Consider the following 17,165-nt stretch of genomic DNA (forward strand, 5'->3'; position numbering starts at 1 on the left):
GCTCACTCCACAGTTACCAAATATCTCTTAATTACCAAATTTGATGGTATTGTCTTAGTCCATATTCTTGACTTATTTGACACTACTGATAGCACTCTTCTCCGAGATACTCTCTTTTTTTCTGAGTTTTTATAACATTACTCTCTCCTAGTTCTCCTAACTCTTTGATAGCTCATTTTCAGTGTCCTTTATTGGCTCATCACCCATATCACATACTCTAACATGCATCATAACTTTCTCCTAGGTCCCAACTCTACATTCTTTCTGTTGGTCACCTCATCAGCTCCCATGGATTTTCTATGCAGATGACTCACAGATTGAAAATTTTACACCCAATCTCTCCCCTAAAATGCATTGCTGCTTTTATCACCTCTTGCATAGATTGTTGCAATAGCCTCCTAACTTGTCTCACTGCTCCAAGTCTTCCCTCAACTCTATCCTTTCCTCCACGTAGCTGCCAAAATTATTTTCCATAAGCACAAGTATGATCATGTCTTTCTTCTATTCTGTAAATCCCAGTGGTTCTCTATTCATTCTGGAATAGACTGCCAGCTGTTTAGTTTCTAAAGGCCTTCATAACTTAGCTCCAACCTAACCTTCCAGCATCACTGTACATTACTCCCCATCCAGTCGAATTAGCTTTGTTCCTCACACATAACATTCTTATGTCTTGTCTCCATTACCTTGGTATTGGTTGTTCCCCACACCTAGGATGCAATACCTATTTCACCTCTGCCTCACAAAAGCCCTCTTTCTCTTCAAGGCACAACTCCAGCATCATCTTCTACAGTAAGCCTTTCTTGATTACAATCCCCCAGCTGCTAGTGTACACTTCTACAAAGGCCTTGCATTATTTGTATTTCTTTAAATTCATTCTACATATTTATGTATTTATTGTCTCTCTGTTAAAATGTAAAGTCCTCTAGAGGGGAGATTCTTTCATTCTTTTTAATTGCATTCACAGATTCTAGTATAATACCTGTCACAAAGTAGGTACTTAATAAAGATTAGTTACATATGAGGTTTAAATTCTTCCAAATCTTAGAATATAGTTTTGTGAGTTTCTGTGGACAAAAATATTAATCTCCTGTTAGGTGAGGAAAAGAATACCTCATTACCTTAAATGCGTTCAGTTCTCAAAATCCAGGGCATATCACATTTCAGGCTACTGAGGTTTTAGAGAAGATGATAAATGCTGTATGACTATGGCACATATTTGACTCAGTTTTTGACAGTGTGTCAGATGTGATCTTCAAAACTTACATGCCAATAAGTATTGCATTTTGGGCATCTGTAATGTTAATGAAATAGGAAGATCTTCCCCGTCCATTAATAGGCCTATGTGACCACATGTGTTTAATCACGGATGTTTTGCTGCTTTGAACTCTGGCCCAGCAGTGATACATCCTTAGTCACATAGAGCCCATTGGGTGAGCAACTTGGCTAAGGAGGAACTTGCTTAAATGGGAAACTTGCTCTGGGGGAGACTTGATTGCAGGAAGGTTTTCACACCTTTTGGTATTAAGCTAATTAGGCACTGAGTCACAAGGGTTGTGATGCCTTCTGTTTATTCAGAGTTCCCCCCTCCACTACTCAGATGTATCTTTGCCCTCCCAATCCAGTGGTGTATGTGAGTGGTTGTATTACCTTGTTCAGACAGCTGGAGCCCTGTCTGTTGATCTTTGTGCTAATTTCTCTGCTTGTATTTTCTCCATATTCAGGGTGCTGATCTTTCTCCTGAACTAGTGAATGTAATTTAAGTAAGATTGTTGACCCCTTAAAGTTGTTTTTCCTTTAAGAAAAGCAGATCAAAGAATCTGTGCTAGCGGACCATCCTGGGTGGGCCAGGCTGCTTGTTGTTACAGCATCCTAGAGAGTATCTACAGAAGGGCAATCAGCAATGGTAAAGCAGTCTAGGAATGATGCCATAAATAGTATAAAAGCAAAAACAAAGGGAAGACTTAGACGTATTCGGTGGTATTTCATATGCAACAGGGAATAGACAGTATTGCTCCAAGAACAGAACTATGAGTATTGGGTGAAAGTTGCTAGGAGGTAGAATGTCCTAATGATTATTGCTGTCTAGCAATGGAATAAAGCAATAGATTCTTCATTACTTGAAGTATTCAGAGACAGCTTTTATGGATCCTATAAAGGGAATTCTTAAATGGCACTGGGAAGGAGATTGGACTGACTCTAAGTTTCTACCAAAGCTAAGATGCTCTAATTCTACATGGACATTTTAAATACATTTATTTATATAATTAAATATGTGAAATAAACATAACTAGAAATGATGTTTGTACTAGATGAAATTTCCTAACTTTTTTAATAACAGAAATAACATGTGGCATCTAAAGATCCTTACCTGAACGGCAAGCAATGTCCACATCCTTTTCAAAATCTGTCTGTAACAACAAATAATAAGGCATAACAATGATCACTTAGTGGGAACTTCATTTTCACTTCCCAGATAATCTGAAATTTTCAGATATCTGACTAGGCAGGGGAGTTTATTCTTTTGAGCAAAAAGAGAGAATATTTTCTTAAGAACAATTAGATTGTTTTCAAGAATACTGTCTAGACACAAAGTATTAAAAATGACTGGAGATGGCATGACATTTTAAATAAGATAACATAATACATAGTGGCTTCCTTATTGAGGCTGTTGACCACCATATTAAATATGATTATGATTTTAAGGAGAGAATGTTAGGGCCATTTTATAAACAGTAAAAATGAGAACTGGTTGCAAATCACATTACTATAAATGTCTTAAAATAGACTTGTATTTTATTTTAAATGGCAACATTTAATGTATTGTTTATGGTTATATTTCTTGTAATGAAGCCAAGGTTGCCTCTCTTTGTAATCAAAATATCCCTTCAAGTTATCTTTTTTTTCTATTCTCAAGTAGTAAGAAAGGGTCTCTAGCTTAATGATTAAACTTTATCTTTTAAAAATGTCAAATCATCTGTTATAGTTAAATAAGTACAAATCTGGTAAAAAAAAAACCCTCATTGTATTTTAGTCCAATCTTTATATTTTTTCCTGTACTTAAAAAAGGTAACTGTGTATAAAACCCCAATTATTATGTTAATAGCTCAATTTGAGAAAAAAGAGCTAAAGTGATTAATCTGGCCCCATGCTACTTAATGTCATCTTTGAATTTTCTAAAGTTAAAAACTTGTGTGTGTATGGGCACACAATTTTTATAAGTATCGACTCTTCCCATATTTTAGTTAATGGTGTCTAACTTGGCCTCTTTGAAATGAAATAAAGAGGCTCTGAGAGTCTAGGAAATACTATTAACCTTTTAAAGACCTAGAATATCAGTCTCATTTGTTTCTAAATTGGTTGTCGAGGCACATCCAAGTGGTCATAATTAAAGTATGCCTTCATTCAACAAGTGTTGTTACCAACTCTACAATTCCCTAGGTGTTTTTTCTTTGGAAAGAACTCAACCCATTATGCTTTGAAGACAGAAAAAAGTGTACTGCCCATTATATTCTCTTTTCTAAATAAACACCAGAGTCTTTTCTGTAAAAGTAAAAATTTAATCCAGTTGTTCCTTCCAAAAAGCAATCACCAGGATCATGAGGTAGTAGGGAGGAAGAAATAAAAGAGCAGCATCTAAACATTGGCAACCCTGGAATCCTAGTATACCAGATAAGAATTTAATAAAAGCTGAATATTATAATATTCTTCAAGTAAAGATTAATGAGACCAAAATTAACTCACTCATTGGGTCTTTCCTATTTTTTTCACTATTAAGGACATTTGTTTTTTCCCTTCAAAAAATTATTGCTTAGTGACAGTTTTAAGGACAGAGTAAAAACTCACCATGATTTGGGCATGTCCATTAGGGAAAGAACTTGAGGAGTCTGCATTGATTGGATCTTGGCAGTTTCTTAGCCGACATCTAAATGCATCTTGAACCTGTGAAAAGGATGACAAAATATTGATTTTTCTTTGCCTTCATATAGTGACTTAAGCATGAAGTGAACAAAAGCTTCAGTCTTATGATCTAATGCTCACTTTGTCATGACACCTTAATGCAAATACGTGAATTCTTAGGCTTTCTTCTCCCGTAGGGAGATTTATAGTTTGCCAGATAGTCAGTCTATGGAGATAAGAACTGAGAACTTTGCAGCTATCGACGGGGTTGTATCTGGCTCAGCACTAATAATTCTTCTGTCTGACCATCAGCATGCCAAAGGGCAGATTGATTCCCACTGTTAAAAACAATATGTATGTCCTGGACAGGAAATTTACTATCCTGTTTGGCAGAATCTTCACCAGAATTTGAAATGTTGTGAGAAATGAAATAAATCCATGATCTTCCTATAGGAGGAAGATTTAGAGGTTTTTTTTTTTTCCTTCCACTGTCCATGTAGAGGACGCTCAGAAAGAAAATATCCTTTCTGCCTTTAGGGCTTAGTAACTTGCTATATGTGAAGAATGTGGTGCTAATTCTTATTGCTCATCCTGTTAAAGGATAGTCCTATTGTAGAGATGAAGTCAAGAAGTATGAAAGGATAGAAGAATATGATCATTTTAATTGCGTGCTCCTTCTACATTTAAGGATTCCTTTCAGGTGTGGATAAATTATTGGACTCACAGAATCCACTCTAGCAGCTATTTAGAGACAATTGTAACGTAATAGAAAGAGTACTTGATTCAGAATAATAGGCTCATAGATTTACAGCTAGAAGGGGCTTCAGAGGCCATCCAGTTTAATCCTCTCATTTTATTGATATGGGGACTATGGCTCAGAGAGAATGAGTCACTTGCCCAAGGTCACACAGGTAGTATCAGGAGATAGAATTGAACTCATATCCTTTGCCTCTATGGCTGGTGCTCCTTCCTCTGTGTTTTGATGCATATTCATCTTTCTAACCATGGCTCTAGTTAGGTTTCCAGTGGGTTTGGTGGTGCAATGGATACTGTGCCAGGCCTGGAGTCAGTCATCTTCCCCAGTTCGAACCTGGCCTCAGACACTACTAGCTATGTGACCCTGAGCAAGTCACTTAACCCTGTTTACCTCAGTTTCCTCAACTGTAAAATGAGCTGGAGAAGGAAATGGCAAGCCATTCCTATATCTTTGCCAAGAAAACTCCAAATGTAGTCACAGACAGTTGAACATGACTCAATAACAACAGTCCCATAGGTAGTTACCTTTCACTCTTGGAGCTTCTTTCTTCATCTACAGACTTACATAACTATTGTGAGAAAAATGCTTTGAAAAATCTTTTAAAAAACTGAATCAATCTGACTCTTTAGAATGTTTTTAAATGCATTAAATAAAATGCATGGAACATGAAGGAAATAAATTGTATTTAAATATATGAGAATGTAGAACTATTAGAATATTACAAACAAAACCATTTGACAGAGTAGAGTGCAGGTTAAGAACCCCTGCCCTAGAGAAATAACTTCTAGAGAAAGAGTGATAATCTGACACTACCCTCCACCCCAGGGATGGATTAGAAACTGGGCAAGATAACTTCCTTATACTGCACATCTTCAGACATAATAATAAAAGTACATATTCTTTGAGACATAGTTTGATGTTTTTTCTTTGTCAGTTTTAGAGAAATAGGCCTAACTGCACTAGATTTTTCCCATGAGTGACTTACTACTAGGAGAAATAAGTCCTTTCCCTGATACATTCAAGTTTTGGGGCCCTCATGGTCCACTTTGGAAGTTACTTCCAAATTAGACTAAATGGCATGGTTAAGGATCTGATATAGTTCATGAATTCAATCCATAAACCCACAGAGTAATAGAAGAAATTTTGTCTGATCATCTATTTCTCTGGTCTGCAGAAACAAGAATGGATAAAGGCAGTGCTAAAAGCATATTTGTATTTAAGACAATCCATGGAATACTAGTAGTCAGAACAATCAGAATATGCTAGTTGTCTGCAATTGTGCCTTAGGGCAATTGCAAATGGGACACAGTTTAAAAAAATGGAATAAATAATATTTCAGGAAGGTTGCCTTAGGGGATCTTGGAATAGGGATGACTTTTGCTTTGTTTGTCTTAATGATCAACAACAGAGGTGTCAAACATGTGTCTTGCTGCAGCATGTGGCCCAAAACACTCTTCAGTGTGGCATGAAACAGATTAAAATGTAACTGGAAAAGACTGAACAAAATAAATACAAATACAATAAAACACAGATAATATTACATTTTGAAATTGTCAATATGCAGCCTGCAGGGATCCTTTTGTCCTATTTAGTGCTCCCTATTTCTATTTGAGTTGGGCACCATTGCTTGACAAGATACATCTTGAAAGGTTTCCCTAAAAATATCATGCATTTATTTAATGACTCCTCTGTGATCATACTTTATCTTCCTGACCTTCAAAATGGGGGAACCAGCCAAAGATTTGGGGCTGAAGTCAAAATATAAAAGTATTTCTGCAAGATTCTCTTCAAAATCCAGCAATTTTCTCATCTGTAAAAAGGGAGATGATTCCAGTTCTAAATTTTCTAACCCCAGGATCCCACAGTCATTTCAAAAGCTATATGAGATTTTCAGTTATATTACTAAATTTCCTGCAATGTTCAGGCAGAGATACCTCCCTGTCCCTGGTGATAGAGTGGTTAGAGCACTGTATTGGAGTGAGGAATATATGAGTTCAGTTCCTGATTCAGACACCTTCCAGTTGTATCACCTTGGGCAAATCACTTATTCTCTGTCTTCGTTTTCTAATCTCTTAAATGGGCATTAAAAAACACCTACCATATGGGAAAAAAGGTAAGGATAAAAATGGCATTTGCAAAGCACTTTGTAAACTTTAAAATACTACATAAATGTTAGCTATTATTATTTATATAAATTTACAAGTTGACTTAACAGAGGAGTTTATTCAATATCCCCTAGGTTCCCACAGGGAGAAAAATCTTAGAAATTAACCAAACAGTCTAGTTAAACTATTCTTAAATAGTCAGTCCAAGATGCCAGAGGTAGAGGGTGGGAAAAAGACAAGATTAGATAATTACTTGAATAGGGAATGTATTCTTATGTTCAGTTCAATCACCTTTATTAAAACCTTCTATGTGTTGAATATCTAGCTAGGCATTAGAAAGAAAAAAGTTTAGATATGGTCAGTGACATCTGGAGTATATATACTATCTTCAGTTCTGGGGCACACAGGTTAAGAACACTGATAAATTGGACAGCGGTCAGATGAGAGCAATCACTGTAAGGAAGGGCCTTGAGTCCATGCTATATGAGGGTAGGTTGGAGGCACTGGGAACAAAAAGCCAAAAGAAGAGAAGATTCTGGAAGCAAGGTGTGTGTGTGTGTGGGGGGGGGATTCTGATGTTAGCTATGTCCAAGTATTCAAAGGGATTTCATTTCTTTTGGACCCAGAGCAGAACCACAAGCAAAAGGTGCACATTACAAAGTGGGAATCTAGGCTTGAAAAAACTTCCTAAGGATTAGTGTTATTCTAAAGGGGAATGGGCTCCCTCGGGAGGCAGCGGGTTTTCGCCTTCATCTGAACATTTTAAGCATGGGCTGGATGATTATTTGTTGGATATGTTCTAGTAAGGATTCCTTTTCTGGTTGGGTTATCTAAAAAACTGTTGAGGACCATTCCAACTCAAACTGTGTGATGAGATATCATTTCTACCTTCATGAAGCTTAACATATGGCAAGGGAACGATGTCCCCAAAAACCAATACTCTGAAAGAAGAACAGGACACATCTACATAATATTAAGCATTCAGAGATCTAGAAATTTTGGACTCTTGATCTTTTTCCAGTTTTTTTCCAGTTGGTACATATCAGGTAAATATAGACAGATTCTTCTTTGGGAGCTGGCCATGGGGCTTTAGGAGGATATAAAAATAATTTAAATTTTATTGATTGGAAGAAAACAATGACAACGCTGCAGTTGGAGGAGAGAAAAGGAAGCAAGATTTTAGGGTGGCACATCTAGACTAAAGAGAATTTTAAAAAAATCAAATATAATCAGAATTCATTTCTGAGTTGCCCCCCTTTTTGACAGAGAAATGATAAATTTCTGTCAAAGTTCATAACTATAACCTTCAGGGATTTTGAAGCAATGAACACTTTTTGCCTTTATTAATACCCTCATCTCAAAATAATAGAAGTAACTCTGATTTCAATCCCCTAATTAGACTATAAATTCCAATAGGACATGGACTGTGTTTCATGTAAATTTCTCTCTAAATTCTTAGCTTGGTATGAGATTAAACCTGTGATTTCCCTCTGCCAGATGAGGAACCTCACTCTATCAATGCATATTGGTACCTTCTCTATAATTCATACTCACACAAGTTGTTAATAAATGTTGTATTGAATTTGTTATTTAATATCTCATATGTGGTTTACAATAGATTATGAATTAGTCAATGAGTTTAGGAGGTGCTACAGATGAATCATTTTTTAGGTAATGATTTAACACAGTTCTATATCTTTCAGTTGTTTCAAAATTAATTGAAGTTTTCTGCTTCTAGTAACAATAAAGTCTTTAGTAGCAGCTGTTCATATTTAACTAAAAAACCAAAACTATCTTGACTAAAAAAATCCTCCCCCCAAATTATTGTTCTAGAACTAGAGGTAATCTAGCCCAGCCCCCTCATATTTTATAGATATGGAATTTGAAACCCAGGAAATAGGGTAAGGTCCTTGGACTCCAGTCAATGCTTGTTCCATTGTATCATGCTGCCTACTATAAATTATGGGACATGTTAAAACTGAATTTCACTTTTTTTCAAAATACTTCCCTCTAGGTTTTCCACTTCAGATGAAATTCTAGTGCTGTCTAGGTTTCAGAACATTAAGAATACCCAGTGAGAGTATGACTAAACTGGGTATTGGGGTAAGTATTTCAATAGTTTTAAAATCTTTAGGGCTTTAAAATAAAATTATGGGATACAAAAATGGGCATAAGAAGGCTGTAACTCATCTTAAACAAGGCATCATGAAGAAGTGTAAAGGTAGTCATTTGAAAACTGTATGATAGAAGAGGAACTGGTTTTGTGGTGAAAGCAAAAGATAACTAGTGGCCAGCTCTGATACTCTCCTGGTATCATTGTCATGCTGAAGGCAGGTCTCCAGCATATTGCATAGACCCTTTTTGGCAAACTCATGAACAAGGGTCGTGTTGGATGGGTAGATGTGGGTGAGTTGTACTCTGCACTGTAGGAAAAAAATAGCTCCGTCAGTGAGATCACAGATCCATGAGTATGTGAAGTAACAAAAAAATCAGAGAATAGGTTTACAAAAATTAGGAGCAGGAAGATAAAGAATTTAATAGTCTGTAGCAGTCTGAAAGTCTTTTAATATGGCTGTCATTTTATCTTAAGACACCACATATGTGGTAAGTTATCTTGACTGTTTCCTGCTGGGAGCTGTTCTTAGGACTCCCTTAGGAAGCTATAAATCTTCCTTATTAAGGAAGGATTCTTGGATGAGAAATGAGTTCAAAGCAGTTGTCAGGGGTGTGTCTCTTTACTGTTCATCTCCTATAGAGAAAGTGATTTAATTAGTCACAGTAGAAGTTACAGAAAGGCTTCTCTGTTGGTACGCCTTCAGAACAAAGCTTCCAGAGGATAATCTTGAAAGTCATTGGCAGATTTAGAGATCTCAAGAAGATCATCCAAAAAATGTTTGGCAACAGACCAATTTAGAAAGCCTCCGTAAATGGGACTGTGTAGTTTGAACTGGGTGCCTTATTTAGACTTGGAGCCAAACAGATCTTATTTCCTGTCTTTCTAAGCTTCCTATCACATAAGCCATTTTAAGCTATTAAAGAAGTAATTTCACTATTTAAGGCTTTACTGGCTAATCAGTTTTCAAGGATTTATCAAATACCCACTTGTGTCAGATACTGAGGATTCAAATACAAAGAATAAAACTTGAGGAACTTCCATTATACTGGGGAGGACAATCATGGCATGTGTTAGCCTATGTACTTACTAGTTATAGATATAAAATGATCACCATTTTTTGAGGGGTCATTATATAGGCGGTTCAATTTTTCTGTGTGTAATACCCAAGAGCAACAAGGCCACATGCAAAATATCCTGCATAACAATATTGCTTTGGCACCTATGGAGCACGTGATTTTCTCCTGTCTTCTTCCCTAACCAAGAAACAAGGTCTGATGTGCAATTCTGTATTCTGGGTTTTTTCTTTTTCAAGTATATTGCCACCAACTTTTGCATAATTTGTTCTCTTAACATAATTTGTCCTTCAATCTGAAAGCAACTTTCCTGTTTGATCACAAGGTGAACTATTAGGCTGCCTTTCAGGTATCCCATTTGTGAAATACATACATCTGGATGACATTATAGTTATGAAGTTAAGTTGCTTCAGTGACAGGAGAGGAAAAGGGGGGAACAAAAAACGTGTGGCTTTTATTTAAGAAAAAAGTCTGAGTCATCATAATGACAATGTGTCATCATCATGAGTGTTGCTTGCTTGATATTGACTTCCTATAGGAAGTTTTCAGTGATCAAGGAAACAATCGTGGTAGTGGCTTTGGTAGTGACTTGCATTCTTCCCCTTTACATAAGTTGATTTTCAGTTGATATTTTTTTCAGGTTATAAACTTCTAGAAGTGACGGACTCTCATGGTTTGTGTCAGCTCTGAACTGAATGAAGCATATCACAAAATGCTAGCAGCAACAATTTTTTAGAAGTCTGATTTACATAACTTAGCAACAAAGGAGAAACACTAGAGCCCATTGGTGGCCCTAATTCCTCCCAAACTGCACAGTAATCAATGTTGTAATTAATATGGTGATGTTCATACTTTTTTGGAAGTGTTACGGAAATACAAGAAATAGACATATGTCAGTTCTAAACCCTTGTGCCCCACATATACATCTTTGCATGAGGTTTTATTGTGCCTATCTCAAGAGAGGAAGGCAATGCAAGGACTTGGAAGGAAGCAGGAAGAGAGGAGGCGACACGTGTGCCAATCCAGTGATAGCTGCAGTTATTTTCTCAACTCTGCCACTCTGTCTTCCTTATTGCCATTGCCACCTCCCCAATCCCTCAATTCAACAATACAGTTCAATACAACTAGCAGTTATCAAATGCATGCCATGTGAAAGGCATTGTTTTAAGATTGAGAGTACAAAGACAAAAACAAAACATTCTTTGCCCACAAGGAGTTTACATTCTTTGGGGAGGAGAGTAGAGCAGGAGGTGAGGGAAAGAGCACTAAACTAGGCAGACTAAGAAAAGCCACATCACAGAGGAGGCACTCATTACACTTGGCTTTAAAGGAAGCTAGGAATTCTAAGGGGTGGAGATTAGGGCAAATTGAAGGGGTACATGGGAAATAGCTGGAAAAGTGCACTGAGGCTACTGCAGAAGTGAAGAGCTAATATGACCAATTGGTACATATGCTAGGAGTTGACTCTCTTGGTCATAGGCTTTCTATAAGTCAACACATTCATAAATAATTGTTACAGATAGCTAATTTAATGTTCCTTTTAAACCTCATAAGCCTCTAGTTATTATCAGAGAATCATAGGAGTCCGCTAAATATCAGTTCGTGATGTCATCAGGTCAAACAAAAAATCTGAATCAAAATGGAAATGGAAAAATATATACTAATGGATTTTTGCCTGGAGAAGAGAAAGTGGATGGAAAAATTAATTTGTTCTCTTTTTTTTCTTCCTTAACTCACAAGGCTGTTTCGAGAGGGAGAAAAGGCTTTGTAAACCTTAAAACTCTCTCTATACGTGCATAGTTACCTTATCATCTGGCCAAAGACCTAGACATGTTACAATTGAACTAATTCAACATTATTTTCTGCTCTTTCCTCATTTTCTCTATTACTCTGTCTGAAGGGGTGCTTCAAGGCCCATTATTTCCAAGAATTGTGCTGCTGTTCTTTCTGAAATAAATACCTTTCTTTTGAGAACTTTGGTCCTTCTCCTCCCCTTACTCTCTATTAAAGAACCAAGTTCCTTATCTTTTAGTGGACATTGCTTAGGAGTCCCTGATTCTTTTCTCAACTCTGCCACTCTATCCTCTATATTGCTATTGCAGCCATCCCAAGCCCTCAATTCAACAATACAGTTCAACACAACTGGCAGTTATTAAATGCGTATCATGTGACACTCGCTCACATTTAACCTTACTTAACCCTTGTGTTCCATTTGTTGGGTGGAAGACTTTTTTCTTCCATTTAAAGTGCTAAATCATCTCAGAAGTCATCTCCTATCTTCAAGTCTTCTCCTTGTAATGTACCCATCAATCGACAAGTCTTCAAAACTCCAGAATCTATATCCTCTTTCCAAGTAATGGAGAAATACTGTAGTCCTTCATCTTCTAGCTTTTCAAAGATTTTCACAACTCATTGCTCTACATTCTACAAATACCCAGGGTTCTAGATTCATGCAACTCTTTGTGGAGTTACCTAGTCTCTGAAATATATATATATATATATAGATATATATATATATATATATATATATATATATACACACACACACACACACACCTATATTCATATATATATATACACATACATACACACGTATATATATATGCATGCATACACACATATGTGTATATACATATATATATATATATATATATATATATATGAATATATAAAATTTTCCAAGTTGTTCATTGACTGGTAGGGCAGACTAGTTGAATACAGTGTGTCACAAATGTCTTAGTGCATTTCTTAGCTTTAATAGCTAGATTTTTAAGCTATTAGTAACTTTTTAATAGATTATTATTGCACTATGACTTTTGGGACATTAATAGGTTAGAACTGCACCAAGACTTGGAACACTCTGTATCTGAAATGCAGGCAAGGGAACTGTTTCTTTTTTGTTTTATTCAATACTCAGTCTCATGCCATGTGCAATATTAGTTATAGATGATGACATCAATGAGACCAAGTAGCAAAGAATAAAGCTGTCCATCATTGGAAGTGCTAAAAGTCAAATCAACAAGTCATTATTAAGTACCTTCTATGTGCCTGGCACTGTGCTATCTGATGATACAGAGAAAGGCCAAAAAAAAATTCTTGCTCTCAAGGAGCTTACAATCCAATTTTCTGCTTTAGAAGATGTTTTGGGTTTGGGGTGGAGTGATTTGCACCTGTGATTTGATCAGAGCCAGAGACTTCTAGTGTAAAGACTCCTTCCACTGATGGAGAACAGAAACATCTGGCTCTCTCAGAGCTGCCCGGATTTGCAAGAGGTTAAGGACCATACCCATGGTCACTTAGCCATTATACGTCAGAGGCAGAACTTGAATATTGACCCTACTATGTGCAGCATATTGCCTCTTTTAGGAGACAATATGCATATGAATATATGTGGTTGGTTGTGTGCTGGGATCTGATCTCCCTAGCTACTTACTAGTTCCTTCTCTTCTGCAAAGATACCTTAGATCTATTTTGTATTATATATAAAACTATATAAAACCTACATACATACATGTTGTTGCCCATTATAATGTAAGGTCTTTGAGGGCAAGGGAGGTTTAATTTTTATATATACCTAGCACCTATCACAGCACCTGACCTATAGTAAGTCCTAAATCAATACTTGTTGATTGATTGTGTATGGTGTGTGTGTATATATATATATATGCTGTTATACACACACACACATATATATACATACACATATATACTACAAAGGTAAAATTTTGGCCTGGTGCATTCTTAGCTTTTTTACATGCAAAGAGGGCCCTGAACCTGTTAGCCCTTTGTCTTTACAGCAGAACTGCCAAAGAACCCTCACATGGAATTTGTGAAATTATCTACTTCAACATTCACTTTCCCTCTGCCTTTCATTTACCAAAAGGACTTTACAGTGGCTTAGTCTGTATCACAATCTTATTTCCCTTCCCCTTCTGAAATCAAACTGCAAGATTGTCTCTGAGCCAGACGCAGAGCGAGATGGATGTGCTGAACGTGCGGCTACCAAGGAAGGTGTTTCCTAGCAACAGTAACCACTGTACAGGCTTCATAACTCTTCTCTAGCTTGTTTTCCCCTAGCAGTTTAGAAGCAGAGGAAGTAAATAGGATATGCAGAATACATGCTTAATCTTAATGAATTCTAATTAATAAATGTGAAGAAAAATGAGAAAACATGTGTGCGTTTCTCCTAGGGACTCCAGGGTTATTGCATTTGATCCACGTTAACAACAGAGATTTAAGGTGAACGGCTGAAATTATAGCAAAATTGTAATAATTTGGACTTTTAATGAAGGTTTTGTTTCCTCTTTTTGTCTGTCCTTCCTCTCCTCACAAATATCACTTATATCTTTTTTTTTCCTAAAGGGCATGAAATAAATAATTTTAAAATAGATGAAACAAAGAAGCAGTAGTAATTTTAACAAAGCAAAGTGATAAGGCATAACTATGTTGAGAAAATGCCTTTTGAGGTAAATGATTAAAAAATAACTTTGTGAAAGTTGAAGTGTTAAGGAGTTCATAGGATCAGAAGAGACCATGGAGGTTATCTAGCCCAACCCCCTTATTTTACAGATGAGGAAACTAAGGCACAAAGAGGTACTAGGTCACATAGGTATTAAGTGGCAGAGTGGGGATACAAACCTAGGTCAACTGATGCCAAATACAATCCTTTCCCCCTGGTTTTCCCTCTTGCCCCCTCTTTTGATCCTGGGCTGCCAGGACACCGTCCTAGGCTACTTGATTGCTCAAAGACTTAGATCAGATGAAAGTTAGCAGGACCACCAGGTCCACTGCATCTTAAGGTCTTCCAGGCCCTACACCAACCACTGTTGCCTGACCTCTTGATGTAACATAAGGATCTCAGGCCTTGCCATGTACACTTAATTCAATCTTCCTGCAGCTCCAATCTCCAGATTTTGTAGATAAGAAACTGAAGCCCCGAATTATTAGTTTAGCAGCTAAGGTAGACAGATAGTAATAAAACCGTGATTTGAACCTAGGACTTTTAACTCCAAAAATGTTAATTACTGTGACTACTATATACTACAGAAAATTCTCATGTAAACATTATAACTGGACTGGCAGGGACAAAGCTATTGGTATATTCTCCCTCTATCTTTTTCCCTTATATGCAAACAATGCTAGGCTGCAGATTTGTGAAAGCATGGCTACCTCTCAAAGAAATTACGCCTTACTCACAGCATCACTGTTAAAATGCCAGCATTAGAGTATTTCATTTCTTTTCTCTCTTTTATACTACAGGCTACATTCCTCCTACACGAACACCCACTCTCTTCACAGGAAAACTAGAAAAGTTAATGTGCATAAAATGTTTTAAAATATTATTGGGGAAAATAATTTAAAGGAAAAATAAAAGAAATAGACAGAAAAGTTGTTAAAGGGACAGTGTATAGGCACATTTTTACAATACATGTTAAAAGACACAAGGAAACTGAAAATTGTTTTTGCTGCATACATATCTTACCCTAAATCTCTCTCCATCTAAAAAGAAATAATATGGTGCAGTGTTTACAGAAATTGTTAGAGAAATTTAAAGGGATTACACTGAAATATTAGCATGTTTTCTGAGTAACCCAGGAAAAGAAATGCTATGAGCAGGAAATTGGTAAATAGAGAACTCATTTGTCTCTGGGATCTCCTGCAGGACTCAAGTTTGAGTATTATAGGCAAAATCCATATCACAAGGGTGCCCATTTATCTTCAGGTATAATGTTTGTGGAATCTGTGTTTTGGGGTGCTGTGGGGTTCCTGTTGTAGAAAGATGTATCTATTCTCTTAGCTATGAATAATAACCTAAGCCCAGGGTAAACAAATGGTGTCGCTTAGGGTGAGGACAGCCTATAATATACAACAGCAGGCATGAAAACTTCCTTGATCCCAATTGTTAGTGCTCTCCCTCCCACACAACCTTGCATTTAACTACTTTACATATATTTGTACTTAGTTGATTTATATTTATGCATAATTATATGTGAACTCTCTTCTCCTATCAAATTAAGCTCCTTGTTATATTGTTTTCTCATTAGGTTGTGAGCTCACTGAGGGGAGGGAGCATTTTTGTCTTTCTTTGTAGGGTACAAAGAGCCTGGCATATAGTATGCACTTAACAAATATTTGTTGACTTGACATGTGAGATAGGATTATGTCATTTGTTGTCCCTGTACTCCTGATGCTTAATAGGTAATTAATAAATACTTATTGATTGGTTTGCACTGATAAAAATATAGAATATGTTCAAAATAATTAACAAAAAAATTCAGGTGAAGGGGAAGATAACTAATAACTGGAAATTAAACTATTAATCCAATAATTGACTATATTACTTTGGTCCTTAAGTAATACAATTTCTTTATACTGAGTTTTGAGATAGATTCAACCTTAACTGAAATGAAGATTTATGATATAGAGAAGTGGCAATATTTTCAAGACATTACATGAGTAGGAGATAAGAACTTTGTCATTTTACTCTTGGGATTGAAGAAAGTTTGGCATTCATGTTTTATAAGGAGCTTTCTGCCATAAATTCTATGAATTTCAACTCATTTTAAAAGTCGTTATATATAATAGTCTGCCCCTGTTTTATTCTCCATTAATAGAGAAAAGATATTTACAGAATGCCAAAGAGAGCAGAAACATTTTCAGTGAATGAGTTGTATTTGTTGTTGCTCAGTCATTTCAGTTGTGTCTGACTCTGTGACCCAATTTGGGGTTTTCTTGGTAGAGATACTGGAGTGGTTTGCCACTTCCTAGATGAGGATCTGAGGCAAACAGGGCTAAGTGACTTGCCCAGGGTCACACAGCTAAAAAGTGTCTGAGGCCAGATTTGAACTTAGGAAGGTGAATCTTCCTGACTTCAGGTCTGGCACTCTATCTACTATGCCACCTAGCTGCCCTGAATAATCTGAATTAGAGTCTAATCAGGTTTCTGATAAAGTTGCTATTCTTGTAAGAGAACTGAGATTGATTCCTGTTTGAAATAAATTACTGTACCATTTTAATGAAAACAACTGAAGTAAGCCGTTATAATGATATCCAACTATCAAAAAATAAGTTAAGGTTACCTAATGTCAGCAAAGCATTTAGGAAGACTGAAATATTTTCTTTGAAGAAAAAAGAAAATTATTTAGAAATGGAACTCTTCCTTTTCACTACTGTACCTGAAGGTTACAATTCAGCATACATTAATAAATATTCAAATG

At 36.4% G+C, this 17,165-nt stretch overlaps 1 protein-coding gene across 1 annotated transcript in view; it reads right to left on the minus strand.

The window, feature by feature from the left end:
- LOC118856961 (adhesion G protein-coupled receptor B3) overlaps window positions 1–17,165 on the minus strand; it is a 187,242-nt gene that overhangs the window by 49,007 nt on the left and 121,070 nt on the right. The window contains exons 10-11 of the mRNA XM_036767541.1: window positions 3,844–3,939; window positions 2,369–2,408 (exon numbers count right to left, since the gene is read on the minus strand). Coding sequence (XP_036623436.1) covers window positions 2,369–2,408; window positions 3,844–3,939 — 136 coding nt within the window. The remainder of the gene's footprint in view (window positions 1–2,368; window positions 2,409–3,843; window positions 3,940–17,165) is intronic.

This window comes from Trichosurus vulpecula, chromosome 7 (genome assembly GCF_011100635.1).
Source record: "Trichosurus vulpecula isolate mTriVul1 chromosome 7, mTriVul1.pri, whole genome shotgun sequence".
NCBI classification, from domain to species: Eukaryota; Metazoa; Chordata; class Mammalia; order Diprotodontia; family Phalangeridae; genus Trichosurus; species Trichosurus vulpecula.